This window comes from Parasteatoda tepidariorum, chromosome 5 (assembly GCF_982258835.1).
Source record: "Parasteatoda tepidariorum strain Cologne lab strain chromosome 5, Ptep-v5.0, whole genome shotgun sequence".
Classification (NCBI taxonomy): domain Eukaryota; kingdom Metazoa; phylum Arthropoda; class Arachnida; order Araneae; family Theridiidae; genus Parasteatoda; species Parasteatoda tepidariorum.
The window spans coordinates 53,122,155-53,147,885 of NC_141759.1; the positions used below are offsets into that span (position 1 = coordinate 53,122,155).

The 25,731-nt window shown below is 26.4% G+C and overlaps 1 protein-coding gene across 6 annotated transcripts; it reads right to left on the reverse strand.

Annotated features, from left to right (window-relative positions):
- Positions 1-2,024: 2,024 nt before the first annotated feature.
- Positions 2,025-25,623, reverse strand: LOC107452807 (malonyl-CoA decarboxylase, mitochondrial). Of its 6 annotated transcripts, none has more exons than XM_043044790.3 (12): positions 25,484-25,623; positions 23,358-23,495; positions 22,388-22,528; positions 21,704-21,844; positions 19,478-19,633; positions 14,443-14,607; positions 13,472-13,595; positions 11,121-11,273; positions 9,341-9,571; positions 6,085-6,190; positions 4,033-4,156; positions 2,025-2,129 (listed from the first exon to the last, which is right to left on the reverse strand). In XM_043044790.3, exons 2-11 carry the CDS (start codon positions 23,442-23,444, stop codon positions 4,039-4,041), a joined length of 1,422 nt encoding a protein of 473 aa, XP_042900724.2. In that variant the 5' UTR covers positions 23,445-23,495; positions 25,484-25,623; the 3' UTR covers positions 2,025-2,129; positions 4,033-4,038. The 6 variants fall into 6 exon arrangements, with proteins under 6 accessions (XP_042900724.2, XP_071041640.2, XP_042900721.2 ...); XM_071185539.2 differs by having other exon boundaries at positions 4,029-4,156; XM_043044787.3 differs by lacking the exon at positions 25,484-25,623 and adding an exon at positions 25,166-25,412.
- Between the last annotated feature and the right edge of the window lie 108 nt (positions 25,624-25,731).

A 25,731-nucleotide genomic window follows, 5' to 3' on the forward strand; every position in this document is an offset into this window, starting at 1 on the left:
TCAGGCTAAGTGGAGAAAATTGGTTTCTCTGCTTCTGTCGTCTAAATTATTTTTACATTCATTGCCACAATTTTTTTCTTCTATTCAATGATCTAAACTTATTTAAAAACACAATAGAATATTGAATTATCTATGAAGGAAAATAATATTTTTATTATTTCACAATTTACAAATTTTTAAGTTATTATTACAAAATATATTTTCTGTTCAATATCAACATTTATACAGACATTTATTAGTTTTTTATACACTGGATAACTTTTTCAAGGTTCAACTGCAGGCTGTACAGTGCACAAAGAAAAAAAAAACAGACCAATTTGAATAGTTTTTGGTTTAATGATTGTATCTTTAAGTTCTGAATGATTCGAGAGGATAGCCTAAAATATACTAAATAATTAGTGCAAACGTCTTAAATTACGAGACCAGACACAAAAACATTCTTCATACTTCCTTCTTTCTTAACTTAACGGAACTTGAACGGATTTGGATTTCTGCCCTCCCCCCAAATATAGAAGGTGGTCAGAGAAATATGGTCCCCATAGTTTGGTCAAGGAAGTGATCCAAAGTTTAGACCCCTTTATCTTAGTTTTACTTTTTGCGTATTTAGCCATATCTCGAAAACTTTTTAAGTGAATTGAATAATTTTTGCACACAATTATGAAATTCGCTTGGTTAAAGATAATTTTGTGCAAAAAATAAATTTTAGTAAATATTTATTGTTTTTTAAATTTTATTTAAGAATGGTAAAAAAAAATTTTTTCGAACAGTAAGGTACACAGTTTTTTTGCATCATTTTAATGAATAGTCGAAAAATTAAGTACAAAATTTGGTGAAATCAGTCGAATAGTTCCAGAGAAATCAAATTTTAAAAATGTCGTAAAATTAAAATTTAATTTCTCAGGAACTATTTAACCGATTTCGCTCTAACTTCGTATTTTTCCATGTAAAATTTCATACTTTTAAATGATGTAAAAAAAAATTATACCTTACAATTCATAATTGTTTTGACTATCATTAAATAAAATAATAAATATTTACAGAAATTTATTTTTTGCACAGAATTATCTTTAGACAAGCAAATTTTATTATTGGGTGCAAAAAATTTCCAATTTGCTCACAAAGTTCTCGAGAGATGGTGAAATATGCAAAACTATTAAGTTTTTTAGTCTAATTTCGTAGCTTAAAGTATTGTCTGCGCTAATAAATTAGCATAATCGAGATCACTCTCTCCAACCAATAAGATCGAATCCTAGAATAAAGATCTGATGATTAAATCAAAAGTTATTCAGGGCGGTCTTTTTTTTTTTGGTTCACTGTTCATTTAATGACAAATTGCATAACAATAGATTCAACTATGGAAAAAGTTAGTTCAAGAAAAATATTTTGGTTGATAAATAATTATACAAGAATCATATAAATATATATATTTAAATAAATGTTTATTTAAATTATTAATAATTTTCAGATATTCATTTATTAAATCTCTGATTAAGTAATATTCATTATTAAAAATATGTCTGAGTTCAATGACAAAATTTTATGTATGATATAAATAATACAGTATAAAATTTTGTTCTTCAATAAAAATTAAAAAATAAAAAGATATAAAAATGATTATCTCTATCGGAATATATATATACAGTTAATTGGCTATAACTTGATTTTCTTTATGAGATTCTGACCCTTTCATATTTAATTTCATGCTAAACATGCTTACTTTCACACGATTTAGTTAAATTTTTTTTTTTTTAAGATGACTCAAATTACTATAGTGTTACTATAGTGTATTACTTAGTGTAACTTACAATGGGTCGAAAATTTTTACTGGTTCTCTTAAATTAGAGTTATTACAAACAGAAAAAAAACATACAAAATTAGTGATAAAAAATTAAATTAAAAAATACATATTACAAAAATATATTCTAAAATGTAAAAAAGTGCCCCGAAAAATGTTCTAAACATGTTATTTTAGTTAATCAATTTAAAATATTTATATCACAATGACTGGATAAACAGGTTAATTATAAAGGTTACACTATTTTTATTAAAGTTTAAAATAGCACCACTCATTAGAACAGACAATAAAATTCACAAAAGTTTTCCTTTACCATAAACAAAATCTCAGGAACCTGAAAAAAATTTTTCCAGTTATTAAATTCTTTGTAAATCTAGGATAATCCTTTGTATTTTTAAGATATTTTGTTCAACTAAAGGAAGATGTAAATATATATATATCTCAACAATTTATTTTGTATTTTCATATTTCAGAAGATTATTCTAAATGGTCAGAATAATCTTCTGAAATAAGCAAGCGCAGAATAGAGAAAAGAATTTTAAATTTGTTTGGCAAAAAAAGTCTAAGTGAAATGATTGGTTTTCTTTAAAATATCATAGTAGAACTTTAATTGAGTTGCCTTAATTATCTGAGGTAACAATCTAAATAACACTGTAAAAAATTTAAAACTCGTAAGAGGACAATCACGCTTTGCGTTACCAGCGTCCAGCCAAATGACAGATGTAACCAAAAGAAAAACTTGAAAAATACACTGGGAAACTTTGAAATGCCTTGTCTACACTACAGATGTTATCTTGTCACTTTTGCACACAGAAATCTAGAAACCGTTAAAACATTTGTAAATAATTGACTTCAAAAGCAAGTTACTTCCTTTTATAATGGTAGAAGAAAAATATCTATTGGTTGTCTGAAATATGTTTTGGAATTTTTAAAAAGTGCTGAAAAAATAATATTTTCTCACAAATATTTCAATTTGGTTCATATTTGGTTTGCCCTCGTATATAAATGAACATGTTTTTACTTTAATTAATTCCCAGTTCTGGTTTTAGGAACCAACTAAGAGAATGAATTATTAGCAATAAAACTAAAATCTGATCAGAAGTCTTCTATTGCGCTGAAAGCTTAATATTGAGTAAACATATCCTAAACCGCTAATTTTTTAAAGAAAAATACAAAAATTTGGGTTCTGACTAAGAAAATAACTTCTTGCGAATTCTTTACAATCTTGAAATTTATAATTGATACAAGCAACCAGACATAGTAAAAGTTATCAAATCAAATTTAAAGTCTTTTGATCATATATTCAGATCAGAGGATTACAGCCCCACAAAGGTGTTAACCTACAACAAACCCTCCACTCAAATGGTTTGATGACGATGAGAAAGATTTGAAACATTACGGGTGACTAATTGGAAATGACTTGCATCTGGTTGACTCTGACGGAAAAAAACTTCTTGAGATGGTTGTAGAAGTATTAGCAAATTTTTTCCCCAAAACCTTGCATTGTAAATGTACACATTGTAAAACCTTGCATTGCACACATTGTAAAACTTAGTAATTTTTTACTTAATCTGAAATCAGTTTTGAACTGCTGTTCACAAGACTAATTTCAGTACTTTTTTTTAAAATTCTGATACATTTTTTAAAAACTAAGCTACAAAGTGCAACATTTAATTTGTTAAGTTCCATAGCTGTAAGTGGTAACTGTAAGCATACAAATGGTAGCTGTAAGCATAGCTAATATTTGTTCTCAACTTGATACAAAGAACACACAGACTTTTTTAGAACTTGCATACACTACATATTATCAACTTTCAAAATGAAAACTAAGCATTTTTAGCTATTGTACCATAATTTGAAAAAAAAAAAAAATTATTCAAATAGATATAGATAATAAACAACTTCTTTAATAAGAGAGAATTTGTTCAGAATTTAGATACAATGCTTTTTTCTACTTAATTTTCTTGATTTCTTTCTTCATAATTTATTATAATGAAAAATATTTTATTGGAAACCCTCTTAGTTGGATCATATCTCTTTAATAAAATGCATCAACATTTTACCACATTGTATAGTTTAAATTTACACACTTAATAAATTGAATTTAATGAAAAAATGATATGTTATGATGATAAATGATTTAATTTAAAGAATAAATTATATTTGATATCCATAGTATTGGATATGTACTAGGTATATTAAAATGATATGCATCATAATTTACCTTACATACTTACAGAATTTTACAGAGAGGATTTGTTGTAAGGAGGATTGAGAAGACTTTTAATATCATCTGATATGCTGATATAATGATCTTCCATATATTGTTTACTGTTAATCTCTGTGTCTTCCAGATAATATCTAAAATTAAACAAATTTTAACAACAAAGAAATTGAAAAATGTAAATATGGATCACTCTTACAAAAACAGTTATTTTCATTTCACTTTAGGCTTTCGATTATCACTTATGCATATTTTTATGGGTGGAAAGTCTCTTAGAATGTATTTTTATAAAATAATATTACTAATTTTAATTTATTTTATGTAGTTAAAATATATTAATGCAATTCCCAACTTTCTAAGAAAATAACCAATTCATTAACAAATTTGTATGCTTCATTTTAAAATATTTAAATATAGAATTCAGAAAGTTAATTTTCGTGAAAAATATTACCACATAATTAATTTAAAGTTAATTCCTAGTGTGTAGCATCAATACCTCAAAACATTTTATGAACATAATTAAATTACAAAATTAATAAAAAATTCAATGATTTACAACTACATTGCAATATGTTTTCAACTACAACTTATTAATGCTGATAGAAAACTTCATATACTTCAAAAATATAAAAAATTGAAATGATATACAACATGTCATTAAAGCTTTGCTGGTGGAATCCATTTGATTATATCAAACTGGGTAACATCGTTGTTAATTACCATTCTCTAAATGGCTTTTTTAAAAGTAAAATAAAATGAAATAGTAACCTAAAAAGTGAATCATTATAAGTTATTTTCTCGTATAAATATATCTGTAAATAATTGGTTTAAAAAATCAATTAAGCCTAATTACTATTTTTAAATTTTGTTGAATTTTTTATTCACTCACTAATGGATACAATGAGGAAATGATGCTAAAGTGAGACTTGAAGTATTGTCTAAAATTCAAAAGTATATTTTTTAATTTTTTTTTGGTATTAATATAATTAGAAATTAAAGTAAGATTGAAAATTACAATTCCTTTTATTTATTTATTATTATTATTCTTTTGAACTTCAATATAAAATGACTGTTTTCATGAGAATGATCCATAGATAAATAAATCATAATTATTTTTTAAATTTAGATTTTATATGCATTATGGTTTCGAATAAAAAATTAAACTAAAAAGAAATAGTTAAGTCAAAAACATTAAAAAGAAATATACACACACACACACACACACACATATATATATATATATATATATATATATATATATATATATAAAAAACCGTTTAAAAAATTTCCCGTCAAGAGTACTTTCACCTTTTTAACTATTATGAAAAAATAGGAGATAGATAATTTTTTTAAAAATTATAGTTAAATATTTTATTTCATTCAAAATTTAAATGTCTTAATATAAACTTTTAACTAAGAAAACCAGTTCAGAAAAAGTTACTCTCAAATAATTTAATTTGTTGACAAAGAATTATTATAAGGGATTTACAATTATTATAAGGGAAACAACAAATATTTTTAAATAATATTTGGTAAATTAAACTTTAAAACTTAAATTTTAATTTCATCTTTGTACTCATAACAATCTACACAAGCTTGTTAGATGTATTAGTTCTTAGATACAGCCACTTCATAATATAGTCAGCTTACTTCTTTGAGCAACGATGATTTTTTGTTCGATGATTCTTTCTATTTATTTTATAATGAACAAGATAGCATCACAATCAATAACGTTTATAACATTAAGTATGGGCTAAAGATTTCAAAGACATCAAGAGTGGAATACATTTTATATATTTGGTAGCATTAATTGAAAATCATCATTTTAACATTAAATATGGACTAAAGACATCTATAGTGGAATAAATGTTATACATTTGGTAGCATAAATTAATAATCACTTCTTTAACATTAAGTATGAACTAAAGACTCCAAGAGTGGAATAAACTTTACACATTCGGTAGCATAAATTTATGTTCCGCAGTCAAATATCATATTTACAATAAATCATTATTACAATAAATTATATATATATATATATATCATATTTAAAAATATCAGATACCTGTAATTCACCATCATTCCACATGAGTTGTCTAAACCACGTGGTGAGAGGTCTGCTTCCCAGTTTAGACGCCAAAGAACAGCTCCATTTCTTAAATGAAAATGAGCTAAAATAACAGAAACAATCAAATTATAAGAATATTTTATTACAAAACAAAATAAGTTTCAGATGCTCAAAGTAGATTTTAATTACATGGCAAAAATACTTATAAAAATTTATTGGTGATAAATATTAACAATACATAACTGCCACCTTGTACAGTTAAAGTTTTAAAAAAAATTGTTTTATCCACCAGGAAAAATTAATAATTCAAACATACATGTTGAAGCTGATACCTAACAAATTTCCTAGCTGATCTGTAGATTAACTAGGGTGATCCACTAAAGTGTGAATTGAGAGTTTTCTGCAATTTCGTCAACTAATTTGCTGATTATTTAATTGTATTGACTTGATTCTTTAGATACCGAAAAATAAATGAAGGATAATATGTTCATTTCCTTAATTGTAAAAACATTTTTAACTGTTTGATTCTTTATATTATAGTTTTGAAGTGATTGATGATTTATTTTATCGATTAATGTGTTAATCATTTTATTTTATTTTATAACTATCGTTGAACAGCCGATCTAATTTTGGGTTTACACTCAAATATTCACCTCCGTACTCTTGTAATTTTGAACCCTATCCAATAGACATGGGGACTCCCTGCTCAGGTTTTGGGAGAAATTAGCCTTTGTGGAGGGCTTTTTGATGGACCGACTCAATTTTCGGTTTAAGACTTCCAATGTTCAACTCTGTTGCCTTGTAATTTTGAACCCAATCCAGAATACAAGGAACTCCTGGATTAATTATTGGGAGAAATTTGCCTTTGTGGAGGAATTTTTGATGGAACTAACTCACATTTGCACGATATGGAAAAGAAAACCACGAAAACCTCCCATGGTTAGCCTGACAGCAAGGGTACTCTACCCCATGATCTATCTACCACTGAGGATATTTGGCATCAGCATTGTGGTCGGTGCGAGTCGGGTGCAGAATTCGTATAGAATAGCCATCACTGGGATTGCAACCCAGTTCCATTGGAAGACGGACACTCTATCCACTGAGCTAACATGGCTTTAATCGTTTGATTGTAATAACGTGAGCTTTTAGATAACAAAAAAAATAAATAAATAACTTTATGTTAATTTAAATGTACAAAGATGTTGTTGTTGTTACACCAAAGATTTTATTTTCACTTTAACGCTGGCCTAATAAAAAATGTGTAGATTACCAAAGCAGTTGGCAGACTACCTAGGTATTTCAAGAACTGAAACAATATTTTGGCACTTAAGCAAATTACCCTAGTAAATCTGTTCATTATCAAGGTAATCTGTATAATTGATTCCTGCATTTTAGAAGTAATATATATATATATATATATATATATATATATATACATAGCCTATTAATCAGGTAGTTAGGATTTTAAATGCTGGCATAGTATGTTAATTTTCAAAAAATTCTTCTTCATGCCATACTATTTATTATTTTACTATTACTTTATAAAATCTTTCCTAATAAAAGAACTAGCAGGTATTTATGACAAGAAAAATAATAAAATTATGAACAACATTATAATATACATTGTATACAAAGATATTTGGATGCCTCGAGCAAACTCCTCGATTAGTTTTTTTTTTGTATAACCGTCGTTGAACAGCCAACCAAACTTTCGGGTTTACGACTGCTAATGTTCAACTATGCAGCCTTGTAATTTTGAACCCAATCCAGAAAACAAGGAAACTCCTGGATCAAGTATTGGGAGAAATTTGCCTTCGTGGAGGACTTTTTTAAGGAACTAACCCGCATTTGCGTTACATGGAGAGGAAGACCACGTGAACCTCCCACGGTTAGCCTGACCGCAAGGGGACTCTAACCCATGATCTGTCTACCACTGAGGATATTTCACATCAGCACTGTGGTTGGTGCAAGTCGGATGCGAAATTCGTATCAACTGGGATTCGAACCCGGTTCACCTCATTGGAAGGTGAACGCTTTATCCCCTGAGCCATCGCGGCTCTTGATTAGAGGTTTATTTTAGATACTCCTGGAAAGAAAAGTAAAATCGTTATGGGAACCAAATTTAGTTTTAAAAAAAAAACATAATTGAAAAGAGAAATCTAAGCCCATATTTTAAATTCTATTTATGTAAGGTAAGTGTATATTACTCTAAAACTTTTTTTCCTAAATGGAAGGAGTATTTAAATTGTAATGATCTAAAACTTTATTATTAAATCTAAATCATGCAGTTTTATTTATGAAATATTTTGCTCGAACCAAATATTTACCTGTTAATAAATTTACTTCATAATGAAAATAGTAATAAATTTAAAGTTTCAAGAGTTCTACTATTCAGTGGTTCCTAATTTTTATACTAAATGATCCAGCTTCTTTCTACAGAAATCCAACACTATAAATAAAGTTCATTGACACCTATGAATAAATATATGAACTAAAGAAAGATTACTAAGTATTTTGAAAATAATTAATGCAAAAATTGAAGTTTTTTTTTATTGTTTAAACAATTTAAAATTAGATTTCATGTTAAGGTATTCAAATTCGCAGTTCTGGAGTGCCTTTCATTCTAGTTCTGAATTTGATTCTGCTGTATGTGTAAGACAAAAATGAATAGAATAAGCTGAATTGGTTTTCTAAAAAAAATTGTTACAAACGTTAATCAAAAGAACATTTATATTTTTATTTTGAGTTGAAAAGTGTGATGCAAAATACTAATACAATTTTTAATAAGTCATATCCTTTTCATATTTTACTCAATATATCATTGGATTATTTTTTATATTTTCTATTTTTTTGCATTGACAAGCAAGCAATAATAATGAAAGTATAATATTTCTTAAAATTGTAAACAAAAATGTAGCAAAAATGTTCACACAACTGAAATAGTAAAACAAAACAAAAAGGGCATAGAGATTTTAAAAATTTGAATCCATTTTTAAATGTTTATTTGAAATTTCAAAGATAAAAAAAAAAAAATTTATCAAAATACTTCAAGTTAAATAAATTATTCATTGGATATAAATAAAATTACAAGTTTCAAACATCATAATTGGTGAGAAAAAAAATCTGAATTCTCAAAAGCTCTAGGGTTCCATAAAACACCTTTTGGGAACTACTGGTCTATTGAATGCCCTGTCTGGCTAGATGCCTAGAGCTGAAGTACCCCACTCTACATGCCACTGGGTTTTTAACTTACCAACACTGTTTAAGGCATTATTTCTTCTCTTTTCTTTGTAAAGGTAATGAGCACAGGTTTTCATCAGTGGAAGTCGAAGTGCTTCTCGCAACTGTTCATTAACTATCCATTTGTTCGATGCTATAGCTACATTCAGGGCATTCCACACTTCAGAAGATGTAACATTAGAAATTATGCTTCTTACATTTTGAATGTCTTGTTCGGAGAAGAAGCTTGTAATTATAGAAGTTCCTGGAATAAAAAAAACTTTTAGGAGATAGAATTCCTTATGCTTAATATGAAGCTTTGGACAATTATTAGTAACAGAGTTATAAAAGAATAGTTGGAAATAAACAATGACAAATTTTTTTTCATCTATTATGTGAGCAAATAGCACAAATTTTCTGAACACTGCATACAAAGATGTAGTAACCACTCAACTTACATAATAAAACAAAATGTTTAATCCGTTGGGACCATGTTTTACAGATTGCAGCTACCCCCTATATTTTTGGGGGTTAAAAATCCGAATTCGATGAAAAGAAAGGTAAGTTTATTCAGAGAAAGCACGCTTTTGTGTCTGATTTCATAATTTAAAATATTATTTGCACTTATTAATTAGCATATTTGAGGTCACTCTCTCAAACCATTGAGCCCTAGAATGTGAAAATCTGATCATTAGATCAAAAGTTATTTATGATGGTCCGTTTTTATTTGGCGCACTGTACATTCATTGCTTTTATTGGGTTCAACTCGAGTCGTGTCCTCAAACAAACCTGGAATAACACATTTTATTTCAATGATATGCAATGCGTTTAAATCGAAGTCACAACTTTATGAATTAAGTATTGCGGCTTGGTTAGCCACCAACGTTTAGACAACATAAAGTATTTTTAATGGTGTTTAAATTTGCCATTTAAAAATTCTCTTTCTTCTCCGAAAGAAAAGTACTTTTAAAAGTAAGAAACTTTTTACAAGTCAAGAGGAGAGTTAGACAAGAATAGGTAACAACATTTACAAATATTTAATTTAAATTAGCATAAAAGATAGAAATAAGTTGAACAATAAATAAATAGACTGAAATATTTTTTTAAAAATAATATTTAAAAAAATAATAACATTGCATTTCTTTTGAAGTTTTACAGTTAAGAATGGAAACAAGTATTAATAAATGAATAAAAATTATTGAAGTAGTATTCATAAGTATACCGTAATAAATTATAACTTATTTGGACAATATCTGAATGACAATGCTGAGAAAGAAACTTTATAATTAATTTACCAATGAGTAAGAACTAATACTCAAAATAAGTTTTACCAATTTTGTCATGTGTCAAAATGTTTCATGTAATACGTGTTTTGTGTCAAAATATATTTCAAAACGTTAATTGCGCAAGAAATTCTGTTTAATTTAAAATTTCAATTTCCTAGCTTTTATTTCAAAAAAAAAAATTATTATTTTTTTTAAAAAATTTTATCATTATATTTTCCATTCTAAAATGTAAATTTTTATGAGGAAGTATATTTTAAATCGGTATCAACTCTAAACATAGACAAAGATAATAATTTTATTGAGATGAAGAAATAACTGGTATTTTTAGTTAACACTCAATCAATATAAATTTTAATACTCCATTTTTTTAAAAATTAAAATATTGTAAAATAAATAGCTGCCCTATTGTCCTGGTAACATATGCTTATAAATGTAATTACTGAAATAAATAACATTAAATTAACACAAATAATTTTTAAGTATTTATGTAAGAGAAATAACAGTGAGTATTTAAAAAAATTAGCTAACCATTCTTCAATTTACGTATCTCCAACAGCAACCAGTCTCGGAAACCAGGAATGGGAGATAAAGATGAAAATTTACTAACGTGTGGGAACTCAGACAAAACCTCTTGAACAGCTTTCTTAATTAACTGGTTTCCTAACTCAATACCATGTAAGCCTGCAATGAAAAATTGTTTTTTTTTTTATTATACAAAATTAGCTTGAAATGAGAAATACACAAATAATCATAGGAAAAATACTGTACCTATTGACTCAAACTATTATTACTGTTTTAAAAACTTGTACGCTAGTCTGCTTTATTTAAGGTTTTGTTATTACATGAAAGAACACGTTTTAGCATGTATTTATAACTGCTGTAATATTTTAGCTATTATTATATCTGCTGTGAGTTTTTATGAGCTATTTCTAACAGGGTGCTTAGCCAAATCTTTCAACAAAAATAAGCACCTTTTAAGTACTTTTTAAGCACTCAAAAAATATTTTTAAGGCTTATATACATTTATAAAATGCAAAATAATTTTCAAAGGTCTTACATGATCATGATAAAATAACGTTTCTGACAAAGAACTCTTTTCTTGATTATATTGGCCATTATAAAATGATCTTAAGAGATTTTTCAGTTCAATATTAGAGGGCCTTAAATTGAGAATATCTTGCAAAATGCAACAGAATTGCAATTCACGGAATCCAGCTCAGTAGACATACTCGCAAGTATTTCATCAAACATGTAATATGATTGGCACTTACATACGCTATGGACGGACTGTGCACCAAAATAGATTGTAGAATGAATTGTGAAAACGTAGAATAGAACAATGTGAAAAGCACGCTTTCTGACAGTATTCTTAATGATAATTATGAAAATGGCACAAGCTATAGTTTGGTAAAAAAGCATTTAAAATCTAATTTTTCTCGCATTTCAAAAATTTATACCACCATTGCATTGTTTTAATCTCACAAAAACAAGTAAAAATTGTGAATTTTTCATTGATTTTAATAAAATGTTTTTAAGAGGAAAAGTGTAGCAAAATTGGCCATCATATTAGAAATACAAGTTTAAATATAGCGAAATTTGTTAAATTTAAACATTTACTTCGAGTTTAAAACTTTCAAACAATGGCTTTTTAATCATTTTTTTTCGGTGGTAAAAGGAGTAAATATCATCTCTAAGCAAAATTTCATAGTTTTCTTCAAAATTTACATAGATCTTGCAACATTTTGTTTTAAAATTAAAAAGAAATATTCTGAGTAGTGAAAATACAATTTTTCACTGATTATATATCAAAAATTAAAGTAGGAAATAATCCTAAAATCGAAATCATTGAATCGTAAAATAGTTGCTTAAATTATAAGAATATTTTCTTTGATGTTTTTTTTTCTTCAAATTTTATATTATCGCATTTACTTTGCCATCATTTGTATCTTGATTATTGAATTTTTTCCATAAATTTTTGATAGTATGTTTCAACAGTCAAACGTTTATTGATTTATAAAAGTATGTGCATTTAAAAAAAAATTTGTAGATGTTAAAAATACGCAATTAATTTTACACCTTCATAAATAATTTAAACTCAAGTGGTACACTAAAGCTTTCTTTATTTGGAAATGGTATATGAAGTAAAAATTGTTGGGAACACTGGTATAGTAGGTAGTAGAGGCACATTTGTAGCTTTAAGCTTCTTAGAATAATTTTAACTTACATTTTTTATTATTTTCATATATTCAATATAAAAGAAAATAAAAAATAATGATTTCAAATCCTTACATTTAAGTTGTGTGAGTGAAAAAAAAGACAGAAAATTGTTTCAATTAACACTCACTTCTACAGCAAAACTGCTATAAATTTCTCTATAACTTCAAATATAGCCATAGCAAAATTTTATTAAATTTGATAATATTATTAAAAAGTATTAAAATAATTTAATTACTTATTACAAACTGTCAAAAGTTTATTAAATCTTAACTATTTAATGCATAAATAAGCTTTACATATTAGATAATATAATAATCTTTGACTAGTCAAATGAACAAAAATAAAGCTAGACCACAGGAATGAAGCACAAATAATAAACCCTCAAAAATAGACATACTATAAATTCAGTTCTATGATCAAGGCATATAGTTAATATTGAAACACAGAATGAGGGAAGGAAAAAAGGACATGCTTGAAAGACAAATTACATGCTTGTATGGATGTAACAGAACATATTACATGCTTCAACATTTAAAAATGTTCTAGTTTTATACAATGAAAATGAAAGAACATATGTCTGTTTTTATGACTTTATTTGTGCTTCATTACATTGATATATAGCAAAAAGTATAGCCTTCTTTAGTTAAGATAGGAAAATATACCTTTTTGAGTAGATGTAATGGAATAAAAAATAGCAGCTTGTATATTATTTGGATCTTCTTTTTCACATTTTGATTGAGAAATAACTTTATCATTCAAATGTTTCCTGTCTTGTCGCACAAATGGCTGAAATAATATTATGAACATAAGATTTAAACTTTTTGTACCATGAGGAAGTAAATTGCTTTATTGCGATGAATAATATTTTATTGAAGAACTAAACTATAAACTACTGTCAAAGATAAAAGTGGTTATAATTTATTAAATGTAATGTCATAAATATAATTTAAAAAAAGTGCTGAATGCTTAATGGAAAGGTTAATTTGTATAAGTCAAAAATTTAAAGTTAAAAAGAAAATTTACAAAAAATTATTATTAATGACAGCACATTAAGTATAAAGCATAAATAAAAAGACGGGGGAGCAAAGCACTAAAATTAAAAATGTATTAGTGCTGGGACTCAAAAATAATGTCTTCACACTGATGACAGTTGCTCTTCTACCTATTACTTTATAGACATAGTATAACTAAAGAGATTTATAATCTTGTGTTAGAAAAAGTTTTTAAAAAAAATCAAATTAATCTAGAATAAATGACTATAATTGTGCTTTATGAAGTAGGCAAGCAATTAAACCTTTAATTTATCAAACATTGATCAATCCGCAGAGATAAAAAAGTAGGGGAGCACAGATCTAGAATATGCAACCAGACTTTACAAAGATATGCTATTCATTATGAATAAACATTAAAAGAAATTATGATTCAATAAACTTAATAAATTTGAATTTAAAACATATTATTGAATATTTTGAAGCAAAGTCCAGCCTCCAAACTTTGGAATAACGCTTCTTTTTACAGTTATTGCAGTCTTTATTTAACATAAAAATGCTATGTTTTACATAAGAGGAAATGTAAAGCCATTTTCAAAAATAATATTCTTAGACAGGAAAAAGACATAAAGATTAATACGTACTTTAACGCATGATGAGATTTCATTAGTCAGAGCTGTATGCAAAACAACAATGGGTTCTTTTGGCATGCTGTTATGAGTAAAAATATAACATCTTCTATAAGGACCAACACGCTGTTTAATGTCAGTCCAATTTCTAATAGGATGAACAGCTTCATAAAGTGAGATCTACAATAATAACAGTTCAATAGATTTATTCAAATGATACAAAACAACACATAATTATGCACCTGTTATTTTTATATGGTTTTTGACTTTATCTAGCAATAAGTAAATAGTTTTTCCTTATCAGTTCTATTTTAAGATTCTCAGCATAGCATATGCTATTTTCCCAATACCACTATAGGAGTGTCTGTTACTTGAAATTTTTAAACAGCTTTAGGCTATTACTTGTTGAATTGGCTTAAAAAAAAAGTTTTGTTATTTAAAATCACTATGTCCTACTTTTAGACATTTGCTATAGCTCTTTGAAATGCAGCAACTTTTTTAGAAAATTCAGCAAGCCTACACTGAAATTCAAAACATTAGAATATCTAAGAAAAACATTTTGGTTATTTAAATCGAGCATACCAAAAAGAGTTAAAATTAGTTTAAAATATCAGGTCACATACATTTGTCTTTCTTTTGAAGAACTGAGATTCATGTATATTTTGCAGTTTAGCTATGCTGAATCTTCAAATGGAGATTTACCTCAGTATTACTCCTCTATCAAACAGAAGAAAACTGTACACATATCTACAATGTACTTATTCAACACATTTCTTAACCTGAGTTATTTAAAATGAATAATTAACCGGAGGATCTCTCACTGTTATCATTAGATTTATGATACACATATACGTTTCTTTAGAACAATAGGTTTAAGACTGTTATAAATTTTATAATTTATAAGTTAGGAACAAAGCAAAAATATCATATATATAAATCAGAGTTGGCCAAAAATGTAATCGATTACATTTTTTGATTACAGTAATCAATTACTTGTAATCATGATTACAATTTTCAAAAATTTTGATTACAGCTGTAATCATGATTACAATATTGATTACAGTAATCAATTACTTGTAATCGTGATTACAAAGTTTGATTACAGCTGTAATCATGATTACATAGTCGATTACAGTAATCAATTACTTGTAATCATGATTACAATTTTCAAAAAATTTTGATTACAGCTGTAATCATGATTACAATTTTGATTACAGTAATCAATTACTTGTAATCATGATTCCAAGTAATTGCGATTACAAGTAATCACAACAAAAATGATTACAAGTAATCAAAATATATGATTACATGTAATTTGATTACATGTAATTTGATTACATGTAATTTGATTACATGTAATTTGATTACATGTAATTTGATTACATGTAATCATGATTACATGTAATCTAATTACACGATTACAAGACTATTGTATTCTTATAAATGATTATATTTTACAGTAGATAGTAGAATGCATTTTATAATGATACATTTTGCACGTATTAACATTATTTTGTACGTATTTGTATACGTGCAAATGAATGTAACTGAAATGTATGTACATATGATTTTATCTAGTGCATATGTTCAGACATTTTAGTATCACACACATGTACATACACTGTACATGTATACATGTACATTTATACACAATGAATATATGCATTTTATGCAAATATTTGTGTATCTAAAATGTATATCTATGTTCATGTACGCATGCATATACAAGTACTTGTGTTTGTACGAACATACATACATTGTCTGTACAATGCATGTCCCATGCATGTATGTGCAATTTATTTATGAACAGTACAATATATGTATGCATGTACAATATAGGTATATCTGTAGGATGTACAATATATGTATGTATACATGTACATGATATGCATGTCCAGTGTATTTATGTACATGTACATGATATGTTCATGCTCAATGTAAGTATCCAAATATGCATAATACATTTGTGAACTATTGTACGTACATTGGGCGTATTTATACTTCACATATATTCATACATGCATTCGACATGCATAATGTACGTACACACATTTGAGATGCATATATTGTACAGATGTATATACATATAGCGTACAGATGTATATACATATAGCCTACAGATGTATATTCATATAATGTACATATGATGAAATGAACATATAATGTTCATATAATGTACATATGTGTGTACATATACAGTACGTATGTGCATAAATATATTGGGCATAATTCTTTCGTACAAATTTTACATGTGTACATGCATGCTATCCCTATCTATGCATATGGTGCAATGTATATATGTACAATGAATGTATCCACACATGTACAATGCACGTATGTTTCATGTATGCATATCCATATGTACTATATATGCACGTACAATACATGAATGTATGTACATACATTGTACATGCGTACATACATTACACGTATACATATGTACATTACATTTATGTCTAAATATGTGTACAATGCAATAAATAAAATGCATGTAAGTTAACTTTTAATGACTCAAGCAAGTTAAATGACAAAATCAAACGATATTTAAATTTAGTTTTCAGCTTTAATTGTTCTATATCATTTTGAAATTCTCTGAATAAAAAATTATTTTCAGGTATTTTCATGAAATGTTTGACAATACAGATTTATTTTTTTTATAACATAATGCATGATTCATAGAAATTTTTTAAATGGTAAGAAAAACGGTAAATTTTATGTGTGGAATTAATATTTAGAAATTCCAAATAAAAGTATCGTTTGCTTTCTAAAAAATATGAGGTCGAGTTTCACATACCTTAGAATAATTTTAAAACAAATTTTAATAACTTTACTCATATAAATTTTTTTAATGTATGCACAATGTATGTGTATTTTGTAATTACATATATTTAAATGTACGCGCGTATTTGTACATTACTTGTAATTATGTACATGTATACGTTGTATGCACATGCATACATTTTGCATATAACTATTTTTTTGTACATCCATGCATTACATGCGCATAAGTATTAACAAAGTATGCAGTTATACAAGTACATACGTAACTTGTACATAAGTACATACTTTGCGTGCACATATATCGATGTACATATAAATATGCATGTATACATGTACGCATTTTATTTACGCAACTATGTGCATATATTGTACCTTTAAATAACATTTTTACATATTGTACGCAAATATGTACAATTTTATATACAAACGTACATTGTATATACGTGCTATTATCGTAAATTTATACAATATATGCACTTAAGTGCATAAAAGCATGCAAACGCATAAACATTATTTTCATATACGTTCATACACACATTGTCTATGTATACAAAGATACAAAACATTGCCTTTTTGTACAAACTAACATACATGCGTACATGTATCATAAATGCATAATTATATGTACTAAGCATATGCGCATTGCATTAAGTATATTACAATATAATTATGAATATTGTACGTACAAACAACGTTTGTGCATACATTGTATGTACAGGAATCACAAATTGTACGTTCATGCGTGCGTACATTCTATGTACATAAAAATATGTAAACACATGAATACTTACATAAAAAATTTGACTATAGTATACAATCGTAATAACTTGTAATCGTATAGTTTGATTACAAGTAATCACAATTACATGTAATCAAATTACATGTAATCATGATTACATGTAATCATATATTTTGATTACTTGTAATCATAATTACTTGTAATCATTTTTGTTGTGATTACTTGTAATCGCAATTACTTGTAATCATGATTACAAGTAATTGATTACTGTAATCAAAATTGTAATCATGATTACAGCTGTAATAAAAATTTTTTGAAAGTTGTAATCACGATTACAAGTAATTGATTACTTGTAATCGTGATTACAAGTAATTGATTACATAGCTGTAATTATCTGTAATCAATTACAGTTGTAATCGATTACTGTAATCAACGGCCAACTCTGATATAAATATCCCTTTATTTAAACATTCTCTACCAAGGGAAGTACACATCGTGGAAATTCCTATTAAAACAAAGTTTAAATGAAAAAGCATGTTTGAAAAACCTTAGATAGGATACAAATTAGCAGACAGATCTGATTCTGGGGTAAAATATGGCCTAGTAAAGTTTCAGCTAACTTACTAATAGATTAACAAAAACTTTCAAGTTGATGTGTATTCATGGTGTCATGGTTAGGTTGTCTGTCTACCAGAGAGATCTATGGTTCAAATCCCAGCTGGGACAATTGAATTTTATCTTTAATATTCTTTTTAAAAAAGTTTGATAACTATTTAATATGTTTTATTCAATCTATGAATTATTATTTCTTAATTTAAACTAATCTTTATAAAATTAAAATTTGTAAAAACAAAAAAATTAATAGATATTAAATTTTTTTTACTTAAATGTTTGGATTATTTAAAAAAAATCACAATTCAAAATTTAATTTAAAATTTTGTAATTTTTTAAAAAAATATTCCCTATTTTTCAGTTAAAAATAACTAAGCATCTGTTAATTTTTTTGCTTCTAAAAATGTAAATTAAAAAAAAATTAGTTTAAATTAAAAATAACAGTTTATAAATTGAATAAAACATATTAAATAATTATCAACCTTTTAATAAAAAACAAAGAAAAGAAAGTTCAGTTCACCCAGCTCGGTCTTGAACCCCAGACCTCTCTGGTAGAAGGTGGACAGCATAAGCCTAACACCACAAATGCACATTCCTTGTAAATATTCTGTTAGTTTATAAGTAAATGAACTGACGCTTCAACGGGGCACATTTCACCCTAGGGGCAGATCTAGTAATTTATGCCTCATCAAAGGTTTTTCAAAACATGCTTTTAAATCTAAGTTGAACTTTTTTTTAAATAGGAATTTTTTAGATACACACTTCCCTTGCAAGTGTAAATGATATTATTAATGAAGTATTTAAAATAATTTCATTATCAGCATTATTTATCATAACATTATTTGAAACTAATAACTTGCACAATTAATTTTGACAACAATCTAAACTAAATTATTTATTTATAAGTATGCCACATACCTTTTCGAGCATATTACAGGAAGAATCCCATGTGATCCTTTCCACATTTAGGAATCCAATATTAAAAGAAAATGATAAAATTTCTTTCAAATAATTATTGAGACCTTTTAAATGGTGTGTGGCATCATCATTGTAATCCAGAGAAGGTAAGAATTTCTAAAAACAAATGAGTAAATAAAAAAGAAACTTAATAATAACAAAAAATTAATCAAGATCAAAATAAATGATATGAAAACTTTACAAGAAAAATCGAAATATTCAAAAACTAAAATTAGTGCACATAATGTAAACAAATGCCATTACCATTTTTTAAGCTTCATAAACTCAAGAATTGAAAGCTTTTAGGTGTGGGGTAAGAATTTTACCCTGCTTGGAATTATAATTAGAAAGGAAGTTTCTAAATACAAATAAATTAGCAATTCATAAATAATTTAGTTATGATGCAAATTTGAGAAGTTTTGATAACTTCTCAAGTTATCAAAACTTCTCAAGCTTTCTTTGGAGTGAAACAGGAACTTGTTTGAAACAATCATAAAAAAAAGGTTTTTAATAGCAGACCCCAACATTGTAAAAAAAAAAAAAAAAAAAGATGTGGCAATAGCAATTTGCTAAAATTGGTCTAAAATAATAAATTTTTCTGAATAAATCAGTTTTGCTAAAATAATAAAAGAAACAATTGGAGTAGCAATCATATCTGTAGCCAGCAACAGGATTAGATTGATTAACCCCATAACGATCAGCTAATTTTCAAGAAAACAGTCATAAAAGTGCCTATTCTTTTGGCTTTTGTATTTGTATTACCTATTTGATTAGTGTTGCAACTAGTTTAAAAGAAACTAACTATCCACAATTACCTTAAAAATATCCTGGTACTGTAATCGGGGTAAAATGAGAAATAAAATGTTTCCCAGGCAAAAGAAATGAATTAGTTTTATTCTTATTGGCACGTTACTACTGAACACTCCAGCCCGTCAATATCACTGGATCGAGAAATAGCGGGCGAAAACTCGGCCCATCATTTTTACGGGAGCAAGAAGGAAGGGGTCAATAAAAATTTGTAAATTGATATTTAAGAAAGAAAAATAAATATGCAAATAAAAATGTTTAGAATAGTTTTTCAGTTGAAACTAATCTAAACAGGAGAGTAAAATTATTGAAAGTATAATAAATAAAAGCAAAGAAAATGTAGAAAAAAATCAATAATTTCAGATGATTAAATAATTGATGCTGTGGGGGATGGAATCAAAAATTATCTTTAATAATTTTAGATTCCATCCTCCCACGAAATAGTGCTATAATTTGCTTTTCAGTAAAACATTTTTTGCACTACAACACTGGCCAGCAAGCACTAGCATTGAATTATTTGTAAACTTAAAAAGATTATACGGCTGCCACTAAAAGGGCATTAGTAATTACCAAAGTTTTTACTACAAAGACATTACAATAATATTCTAATTAAAATTTAAAATATTTACTCAGAAACAATTTCAGGTAATGAAGAGTAAAAATAAAATAAAAAATAAACATATATATCATAGCTCAGGACTTTTATTTAAAATTTAACTTCATTACAACGTACGATAATAATAAATAGTCAAAATATTTCCCAAAAATTCCTTGCTAAGTTAAAGGACAAAATAAATACTAAATTTATAATTTTGCTTAAATACATTAAATATCACGACTATAATTAAACAATTTATTATGCCTCTTAAAACAATAAATTTTTTTTTTTAAAATCCAAGAATCAGTTTATCATAACAAAAATGAATAATAACAAATTTAAATCAACTGATTCACGGAAATCAGGGGCAGAAAGTGACGAAGATCGCCCATTAGATTTCTAGCAGCTCGGCAGAAAATAAAACTAAAATGCAAAGTATTTCTGCAAAATAAGAAATAGTTGCACACTTTAAATAGCATTCTGCATCTTATATTATTTTAAATAAATTTCTAAAAATACGTGCATAATATAAAAACATTTTCCAAACACTGGTTATGATGAGTCATATAGACTTATAAAGGAACAATGAGTTTTGCTAATAAAGCTATGAGATTAGAATAAAGCAAACATTGATAAAATAAATATGTCATAAAAAAACATTACCTACAGTAAGTTTGAGAAACTTTAAAGTTAAAGCAAAATCAAATGAAGAAGAAATAAACTTCAGATTTTTAGTTAATTTCGATTAAAATTTAAAAAGATTATTAAGATATTTGACATACGAGAAGATCTTCTCTTAAATCAACCAAAAATTTAACACCACCATCTATTTTGCGTATACGATTGAACGCATAAGCATAATTAGGAGACAAAGTAGACTTGAGTCTGTCAGCAGCTTTGAGTTGCGAAGCTGTTCCTTTATCCTGAAAGAAATAATGACAACATTAGGTTTTGAATAACAAACATTAAAATTTTGTGATTTTTAAATGTTCAATAAGTTTTTAGCATAAACTAAGGAAATTTAAATTTAATTTCTCAATATTTAAATTAAGTCATTAAATAACTCAATAGTTATGTCTAAACAGCAACGTTTCTCAATATTGAGAAATTAAATCTCAATATTTAATTTCTCAATATTTCTTCCAGAAACTCCAAAATATAATGTACATTGAGAACAGCTTAGCATAAAAGTTTGGTGCTATTATTTAGTATTCCTTTTTTTTTTTTTATAGATTTTAAACATACATAACAATTTCAGTTACATAAGGGAAAATAATGAAAAAAAAATGGAAACAATATTTATTAAGATAACTTTTGAATAGTGATTATATCATACTAAAACAGTCTATTGTAATTTGGTTATAATAAATAACCACCTAAAAAAACAAGCCTTTTTATAATTGTCACTTACAACACATTTATAGATGGTGATTGTCATTTATTAACAAAGAAAACATAAAACTTACATGAGAAGTTAAATAAGACTCAGCAGCTTTTCTGGTAGCATCTCTATCAAATTCATATTTAACAGCAAGTTCTTTTAACATTTCTATTCTTTGCTGAGAAGGTAGACTCATATACTCTTGGCAAAATTCATAAGTTTTTGACTAAAAGATCAAAGATAGATCTGTGTAAATATGTTACATTTTGAACCAGTGAAGTTTAAACTTCACTGGTGCTCAAAAGCTACATATAATTTTACATGCATGTACAGTGTAAAGGTATGCTTAATTTTAAGTGTATTTCAAATTAAATTATCTTTAAAACAATTCTTAAAATCTAATAATCAGTTATAAAAATACTTACAAAAATTTAATAAAATACACCTAATAATTAATTTTAAATATAAATTTTTTACAAATCAAGAAATTGGACGGAATATTATTTGAGCAAAATTTTTAAAAGCAAAAGAAATAATTCAACTAAAAGTTTCTAATATTTTTATGCTATGCCTAACAAATTTTTTATTATATTATCGAAATTACTGCTTAAAATTCCACCTTATGGATTTTTGTGTTCTCACAGTGAACCTATACAATTAATGAATTTAATAAGGTACATGAAACATTTTCCAAACATTTATTTGAGTTTTATTAAGAACAATGACTAAAATAATGAAAGTTATTTTTTAAAATTGTTTTGGAGTAAATTCTTGGAAATGTAATAAAATTTCTATTTTAAATGAATTAGCTAATAAAATATTTTTAAAATCTTAGTCTAAAAATATTTTATTAATAAAATAAATGGAATAATTGGATATTTTGGTCTATTGCCCTATATAAGGTTTTGCAATAACCTAATTTAGCCAAACAGTATAGTTCTTAGAAAACAAATATTTTCAATGTATTTCATAAAGTAATATATAATTACGACACACCAATAAAATAAATTTATATTACATACAATATATACTTGTAATATGTAAGGTACACATACCTGTAGAGGGAAATCATTTGGCTGCACTATGCAAGCCAAGGGATTTTTTATTACTTCAGTAGTTATTTGTTGAACTTGAGGTGTCATTCTTCTTAAATTGTGTTTTACTAATGGAGATATTACAATTCTAAACCTTATCTAAAAATATGCATAAAAAAAGAATTCTGGTCAACTGAACTTTGAAACATGATAAAGTAGCAAAAAACTAAAGAAGTAATTGAAAAACATAATCTTTCAATTTCTCATATTGTTCCTGAGTCAGGATTGACAAAATTCATGATAAAAAATGAAATAAATATTTTTAAAAAATTGGATTATTTTAAAAAGTCTAAGTCTTAAATTTTTTATATTTAATAATAAAAGTGCTGAGTGTCCATTATTAATCAAGAACAATATTATAACTAAAGTATTAAATATTTATAACTAAAATGGTAAAAATATTTTTGTAATTATTACAAGCTTATGATTCTGAATAGTTAAAATCATACTTTTTATTCAAGCTTAACACTCTTATGGATTTGTAAAAACAAATACAAAATTTCAGTTAAATATCAAAAGAAGAATAAATTAATTTAGGAATAAATTTTAGAAAAAATCAGTTATTCAAAATTACTCAGGGCAGAGCAAGTATTTTTTTATATACATCGATTACATTTTTCCTTAGTTTTAAAAGTGCTCATATTTAAATAAACATAAAACTAAATATGTGAATTGAAAATATTTATTGAACAGTAAATTATTATACCTAGAACTAACAGAAAGCTATAATCACTGATTTTTTTTAAACAAAAAAAATCAACTGATATATATCATGCCTACTTTATCAGAAGTAATATATCTTTTCTAATCAACAATCTCAAAAGCTCTTTAAAGTATAAGGGAAGATTATATTACTATGTTATCCTTCCCTTTTTTCAGTGGCTGTGGGACAAAATAATATTTATTTGCCATCAAATTATTAGTTTTTATAACTAAAAAAATCATTAGAATATAAATTTTGGAAACGTTTTTGTCTAGGTAGGAATTTCAATTAACCATCCTGGAAATATTTGATTTCATCAATTTCAGTTTAAAAATAGTATCCTGGTGTATTAAGTTTTTAATAATAAGACATCAAACTTCTGATATGTCAGGTGTATAAGTCACCTGCTAAAATGAACCAAACATGAAATTAAAAAATTTGGCAAAATGTAGATTTGACAAATGTTATTTCAAAATTTTAAAAAAGTGAATTCAGGATGATGAGAACTTTTTGTAGGACTCAGTAGACGAGGATGAAATAGAATCTATTGCAGAGTGGGATCTGTATGACATCACCACTAACGATTTTAAATTCCGTTCAGATGATGTTCTGGAATTTTTTTAATTTGTAGCCTTACGGTATATTGTAAGAGTTTTCATTTTGTTACAGTTTTTGAAATATCTATCTCATTACTTAAAATGCATCGATATTTCAGAATCAACGAATGTTCATTACGTATGATTCGATACCATAATCTCTATAAAATTTATGGGATTCGAAAAGTTGACTTAAGGTAAAAGAAAAACATCATTGTATTTGGGATTGTCTAAGTGCCGGGGTCAACCTGAAAAGAATTCTCTAATTACACCACTGTTTATACCTAATTATTACTGGACATATGTACAGATTATGTTTTTAAAAAGTATTATTCTCAATATATACTCAAAATATTTATTAATTTTGAAAGTATTATGCAACAAATATTCATAGAAAAAAAATCAATAACAATTTAGTAATAATGGATAAAGTCAAAAATCATTTTTATTAACATCATAATAATACCTACAAAACTTAACATGATTTTTGAGGAATTTTAAGGAAAATGCATCTGAATTTTTTTTAAATATATAATAGAAAACAAAATATTTAATCAATAAAATGGTGTGGTAAAAATGCAGTGTATTGTCACATCTTTCCCTTAAGTTATTGTGCAAACAATGAGTTTCCTCATTTCTATTTAATTAATTAATTAAGTGGTCTGATTATTATCGCATTTCTACATATGCATTTGTTTATTTACATTTTAAAGTGACACCAGCGGTTACAGTTTATAGCGAATAAAAGCTATGAAAATTACAAATTATAAATTTTGTCTTGGGTTTACCTGACTTGAAGTTTATGTGTCGAAAATTCCGTTTGTCTTTTCTAGAACTTCATATTTCCTTTCTATTACAGATACATCCGCTAATTAGTCTGCTAAAAACTGGTTTTCCTCGTAACATTTTCACTACTGTTCTCCAGTTCCTCTCCCACCCCCCCTGCACTCTCACTTAATGTTTTTGTTTTGGTTGTTGAGTTGAGATCAATTGATTGAAAAACAAAGCCCTTGTTTAATAAATGTTTCGTGGCGAT